The sequence below is a fragment of the Echinops telfairi genome, unplaced genomic scaffold (genome assembly GCF_000313985.2).
Source record: "Echinops telfairi isolate 266 unplaced genomic scaffold, ASM31398v2 ScPeMD7_7420;HRSCAF=8458, whole genome shotgun sequence".
In the NCBI taxonomy this organism is placed as follows: domain Eukaryota; kingdom Metazoa; phylum Chordata; class Mammalia; order Afrosoricida; family Tenrecidae; genus Echinops; species Echinops telfairi.
This window is the reverse complement of record NW_022111320.1, coordinates 345362-352103: the sequence shown is the minus strand read 5'-3', so window position 1 is coordinate 352103 and position 6742 is coordinate 345362. Positions and strand designations below refer to the sequence as shown.

Here is a 6742-nt window from a genome sequence, read left to right as displayed (position 1 = left end):
GTGGAGAGGGAGGGGAAAAATGAGGAGCTGATGCCAGTGGCTTAAGTGGAGAGCAAATGTTTTGAGAATGATGAGGGCAATGAATGAACAAATGTACTTTACACAATTGACGTATGTATGGATTGTGAGAAGAATTGTTTGATCCCCTAATAAAATGATTTTTAAAAAAGGGTGCCGCCAAGAATGATGTCTCTCACTGGACCATTCCCTGCTTCTACTTGGCTCCACTCCAGACTCTGAAAAATGTGAGTGTCCCAGTGATTTTTTTTTTCACATTCAACAGAAAGTGGAAATGAATGAAGACGTGTTAGCATCTAGAATTGGGAAGCACTTAAACTGACACATATAGCACCTCATCCTGCCTGCGACTTGAAGAGATTCGCTCCTCACTTATTGACATGGTTCGATTGAAAGTACCAGGTGATGATGTGAACATTGGCATTATGAAGACAAGGAGGACCGCCACATCACATCACCCCATCACCTGGATTGTGTATTTCCCACTGGACCCCGTCCGAAGCCCCCTGTTACACCCACCTTCATCCCTTCGGCATCTCCTGAGTAGAGCTCTGCCTGAAAGGGAGGGCCACTCGTCTTCCAGAGCCAGGGTGGCCTCAGGACTAACCCCCTCCCTATCCACAGGATCCCCGTCTCTCTTGTTCTCACAGTATTTTCAAGATGGTTGGCCTTGATTCATCCCCTCAAAGACCTCAAAAGGACCCCCGTGGGTGCTACAAGGGAAGTGCATGATGATTGCTGACCCTTCCCTCCAGACCCCTACTCCTTGCAAGTCCTTTACTTCAATATCATTTAAATCATGGGGATGATCTTGCCCCCTCTGTGTTAGTCTCATGTCTTCATGGGAATAAACAATCCAGCACTTCCTAAAGAGGCCATGAAGTTCCAAGCCCAGCTTCTGTCCCTGACCTTAAATCGCAGTGGCCAATGGCCATTCACTTGCTGGCCCCACCTTCATTCTGGTAGCCTTCTCTGCCCTTACTTGTGTCCCCTTAGGAGAGGCCCTTGAGAAAATAGAAGGGTGCTGGGCAGCTGATATGGCCTCTGGACATCGAAATGGCCCATTCCAGGTCTCCCCCTGGACCAGGGGTTGGCCCATCCATGTCACTATTTGTGGCTGAGAGCTGGGACTAGATCCGAATGTCTCGTTATCCCCCTGGCCCAGAGGGCAGCCTCCTTTCAGGATACTGGCTGCCTCTGGCCTGGCCTCAGCCCCTTGTGGGAATCTGGACCCACCAGGCACTGCTGACAGCTCTTCAGCCTCCTCTCTGGTCTGTCACCTTGGGGGCTCAGGGAGACCACACTTCTTCTCTTCTGAGCCGTGCAATACTGTGCAATAGGAGTATCCTTCCCAGAGTTTCCTTTTCAAGGAAACATTTGTTCCTGCTAAATGCAGACCACTAATGTGCAAAACAGTAAAATAGACATATATTTTAAATTTTCCAGCCATCAAGAGTATCAGCCATATAAAAATTTAAATTCCTTTGTTCAATTTTTTTTCTTTAATATTTCTTATACATGTGAAATGTACAGATAATGAGATAGTCGCAAAGTGAGGAGTCAGTGTATCCACCCATGGTTGCGAGAGGGGGTTCCTGTTCTACTTCCACTGTCAGTGGGGGTCCATTCCAATAGATGGGAGGAGTTCATAGCTTTCAAGTTCATCGGGGTGTGGAAAAGTGAAAATTCCAGCAGGATTTTTTTGTGGTCCCCTGTCTTAGGAAAGCAGGGGAGATTCTTCCTTTGCCCTCGGCAAAGCTGCTCTGCAGTGGAGGGGTGCGGGCACGCACTGAAGAAGAAAGGGCGCACTTAGTTTGATTGGAGAGCGTGTGCTCCGCCTATTATTCACGGTCTGATGAGGAGGCGAGGGGAGTCAAGCACGTGATGGTCCAAAGTGAGACTGCTTGCAGCCGCGAACACACCCTGAAGCTATGGAAAGCCAGAAGGCAGCTCCTCAAGGAAGTCCCTGTTCATTCCCAGCTCTCCGGCCCTCCACATTCGGTACTTCCCTGGATCTCGCAACCACCTGGGAGAACTGGTTCAATCGCTTCCTGATTTTAATAAAAATGACACAAGGATCTACGTACCAGTGTTCTGTCCCTCTGAACTGTAACTTTTGACTTAGATATTCTAATAGGTGACATATTGAAAAATTACACCCCCTCCCACCCCCAATCCATCTGGGGTATTAATTATTAATCTTTTTCCTGGATGGCACCTAAATCATTTACCTTTCTCAAAAACTCCAATAAAGCCACTCTGAAAGAATGGCCTTTAGTTACTTTATGGAAAAAGCAGGGCAGACATTTCGTGGCGAAAACCAAAGCTATGTTCACAATCCCTTTTCTACATTTTAAAGTTTGTTATTTTATTTTGTTGTTTTTATTTTTTTAAGTAATTGGGAATTTCTGCTTTCCAGACTAGCAGAGCTTCTCTGGATCAGAGCTGGTATCTTATATAAATATACAGAGAGATGGAGTTCTTTCTCTACGTAGGAGGAGTTCAGGGCCCTTCAGTTCTTAGTGCTTTTTTGGCTTTTGTCTTATGAAGGTAGGGAAATCTAAAGCCAAAGTAGTAGAAAATATGAATATCTAAAGCAGAACATTAAGAAAATATTTGTAGAATTGAGATTTCCTGTGAATTTTTTGCTACCTTGTGTGGTTCGAATGAGAAGATGCAGTTTCTGAGAATCCACAATAACAATGTGTGGGGACATTTTATGGCAATTTAAAGATAGCTCTGGCTGTCTGCTTCACAAACTTACATGAATTATATGGCTCCTGGAGTTCTTATCATCGGTGCCAACAAAGAAATTAATAAGGACTTTTTTCCCATATTTTGAATTCAGTCTTGCAATAGCTTTCTCTGCCATCCAGGAAGCACCTAAAATAATGAAAGGCACATCTCTTTAGAGGCTTTAGTACATTCATACCCAAACAAAATATAAAATAATGCATATTTTAATATGGAATTTATATTTAGCTAGCCTGTTTTTTTAATAAGAAAGAAGGAAAACTGCCTTACCGTATGCCTGTGCCCAGTTGTCTGTTGCAACCGGCCACTCATAGATGTCTGGTAACAGGTTAAGTAAAGGACTTCCACCTCGGTTGTCAATAGCAGCTTTGACAAGAACAAAGATAACTTCAATAGGAAGTTTCTGTATAGTTTGGATCTCAAAAGGAGGTCGAATGAAAAGCACTTACATTCATTTATGCAAGACCTGTACAGTGTTTTTGCTTTCTGTACTGCTACTATATCTTCCGGTTTAGGCGCCTCAAGGACATCTGAAAATAGGACATTTAATGAAATGCATCAGCATGATACTTCATTTGCAGCTGTAATTAACATTTTCAATGTGGGTTAAAAAAAAAAGCGGTTTCACTGTATGCAAATTCACTCCTTCCTGTCTCTTCGAGGATAAACTAGACCCCTTATCAGATTGTTATTCTTTGAGCAGAACTGGGATTTAGTTTCATTAGCCACGCTAGATAAAAGTCATTTTGACTAGATTCTCATTTGTTGTTGTTGACAACAGTGACGTGTACTGATCTGGTGAAATCAAGATTAAAAAGAAAACAAATAGTGCAAAGGAATTTAAATTTTAACGTGGATGGTACACGCGATGGCTAGAAAATAATTCATGGGATTCTACACTTCATGCTCCCGATGAATTGTGCTGTTGTTTAGATGTTAGAAACTAGCCAGGACTGTTCTTGTACAAAGTTCCTTCGGGAAGAGAGCAGAGGGTGGAGGGTAATAGGGGCTTTCCTAACCACCAAGGGAAAGTGCTTGCACTGAGTAAGTGCACGAACTCCGCAGAGTCATCTAGAGCAAGGCATCCAGTGACGTCCAGTTAGTCCACTGGCTAACCCAAGCAGGGGTAGGAATCCATGGTAGTGGTGTTTGAGTAGCAAATATTTAATTTTTTTCTCCTGTAAAAATAGTGTAAAGACAGTGTCGAGAAGGAAGCTATAGAATTTACTCTGTGCGCACCTGCAAATAAAGTCAGCACTGCTAAGCACTGGCAGCATGCCCAGGTCAGTGCCTACTCACCTTGGGTGACTCATGGGCCACAAAATCTGGAGGGTTTATTGACTTTCTCAGCGATGGCTAACAGTGGTGTTTTAACAGTGGGAGGCCAGGTTGCAATAGTAAGAGAAACAAACAACTCACCCTTCAAAACAACTTCCAGTTCATCTCTTAAAATCTCAAAGTTACTGTAACGTGAGCTGGTCTCAGGAATGATGTTGCGTTTCAACCAGCCCCCACAGGCGTATTTGAAAAAGTCCGTACAGGGTTCAACAGTGGTGTCCAAGTTCTCGATCATGCGAGCAGCTGAAAAAGACCAGACAAAAGAACCAGCTAGAAATTAAGGTTGAATACTTTCCAGGGATAGACAAAAAGGAACACTGTTTCATCTTTATTATCAAGTCAGCTGGACTGATGCTCCTCGTTTGAACCTACGTGACTGATTCCCATGAAATGATGAGTACGTGCTCCTTAACTTTAACTCTATTGAACAGTTTATTCTTGAAGATTTGGATTCTCCTTCCTGTTCTTCTCACAGAGCTGAAGCTCTCACTTGTTCCTCTCTCAGGAAAATGCAAAAGAAGACGAGCAAGTGGGAGACTCTTTTGCCTTGACTGTCCTGGGTCTAGGGTTAACATAATGTTAACCTTGTGGGTAACGTGAAATGCTGACTCTCTTCTTCACGGCATTGGGACAAAAGCGCTGTGAACTTGAACAGATCAGGAACTGTTCATGGAGAGTAGTTCCATTTTGTGGAGATCTAAACCTACAGTTGTTACTTCTAGGACTTGGCTTACAAAATGTGTGCAATTCACATCTGACATCTGATTTGCACTGGTTTAGGGAGCAGCTGTCATTCTAAAATCACCTGTTTGCACTTGTTCGTTTTTGTTACATCCAGTCTTCTGTCTTTGAGAACCTCAATCAACCAATGTTGGGGATTTCCAATCAGCTTGGTTATAGGTATAAGAAAGATACCCAAAACACGAATTATTGCCACCGAGGAGAAGAAAATATGCACAGCAAGGTCCGAGGCCCCAAATTTCTCTTTGTGCAATAATTAGAGAAAACCCTGTCACTTCCCCCACTGTTTGTTCTCACCCAAGTTCAATTCTTTGGCAGAAAAAGCAATAGAGAATCTGAGAATTTATTATATCAAGATAATGTTACCACTCAAACAAGCTTTTGAAAACATTTTTTTCTGATTCAATCAATTAACTGACAGACAAAAACTTCACACAATTGCTGTGCTGGGGGAGGTTTTCTGCTTGGTTTGGTAAACCTGTTTTCCAATTGAGCTTCAAGCCCTCTCACCATCCGCCTTCTGGTCTATCCGCTGCCTCCCAGCCAGTTCCTTCCTTGGATTTTATTACTTTGTGCACAGCACAATAATTTTCACAAACCATAGTCAGCCCTTCTGCAGTCCAAAACCTTGGGTAGATCTGTATGTCTCCTTACTCTGGGACTTATCTGAGTCACTATTTCTTTTTTTCTATAATCTACTTTATATCTTCACTCTCCTGTTTGACGAGACACTGTGCAAGCATTCATCTTGCTGTTACTGTCACGAGGTGCCATCAGGGGGTTCTGCCTTACAGCTACCCTGTGCACAGTGACATGGAACACTGCCTGGGCCTGTGATATTCTCCACATTGTCGATGCGTTCAAGTCCATTGTGGCAGCCACTGTGTCAATCCATCTCGCTGAGGGCCTTTCTCTTTTTCGATGACCTTCTACTTTACCAAACATGATGTACTTTCCCAGGGGTTGATCTCTCCTAAGAACACGTTCAACGTATCACTCCACTAGAGCATTCTGGCTATGGGACTTTCCATTTTCTTTGTGAACACCGTGATTCAAATGCATCAAGTCCTCTCCGGTCTTCCTGATCCACTGCCCAGCTTTCACATGCATACAAGGTGATGGGAACATCGGGGCTTGGGTCGGCCACACCTTATTTCTCAAAGGAACACCTTTGTTCTTCAACACTTACAGGTCTAATACAGCAGCTGTGCCCAATGCAATGTGTTGTTGGATCTCTTGACTGTTACTCCATTCCCATCCATTGTGAATCCATGGAAATGAAATCCTTGACAACTTCAAACTTGTCTCCACTTATCATGATGTTGTCTATTGCTCCCGGAGGGCTCTGGTGGCATCGTGGTTACATGTTGGGCTGCAATCTGAAAGCTCCATAGTTCGAAGCTCTTTTACTCCAAAGGTAAACCGATGGGTCTTTCTATTCCTGTTGCACTCTCAGAAGCTCACAGGGCAGCTTTACCCTGCCCCATAGAGTTGCTATGAGTAGGCATCAACACAACGGCCATGAGTTTGGGCTGATCGTTCTGGTGTTCTCGGCTTTCAGCCAAGATCCCTACATAAGCAGGGCCTTTATTCCATGGCCTCTTCTGAATCCAGCTTGGATTGTTGGTAGCTCCCTGTCGAATACTGCTGCAACTGTTTTTGAATTACCTTCAGCAAAATTTTACTTGCACGGGATATTGTTAGACAAGTTCACTATCCTTGAAGTCTTCTTTCATTGGAGTGGGCACACATAAGGATATCTTTCAGGTAGCTGTCTTCCAAATTTCTGGGACAAGAATTCTGGCTAGTCCTATCTCCCTCTCTTACATATTGCGCACATCTTTCAGAGATTAAACTTGCTAAGACACCACTTTGTTTTGCTGTCAGTACC

At 43.6% G+C, this 6742-nt stretch overlaps 1 protein-coding gene across 2 annotated transcripts in view; it reads right to left on the bottom strand.

The window, feature by feature from the left end:
* MME (membrane metalloendopeptidase) overlaps nt 1–6742 on the bottom strand; it is a 117308-nt gene that overhangs the window by 63192 nt on the left and 47374 nt on the right. For both annotated transcript variants that reach the window (XM_045297587.1, XM_004704133.2), the window contains exons 4-7: nt 4192–4353; nt 3222–3302; nt 3043–3138; nt 2783–2901 (exon numbers count right to left, since the gene is read on the bottom strand). In XM_045297587.1, coding sequence (XP_045153522.1) covers nt 2783–2901; nt 3043–3138; nt 3222–3302; nt 4192–4353 — 458 coding nt within the window. The remainder of the gene's footprint in view (nt 1–2782; nt 2902–3042; nt 3139–3221; nt 3303–4191; nt 4354–6742) is intronic.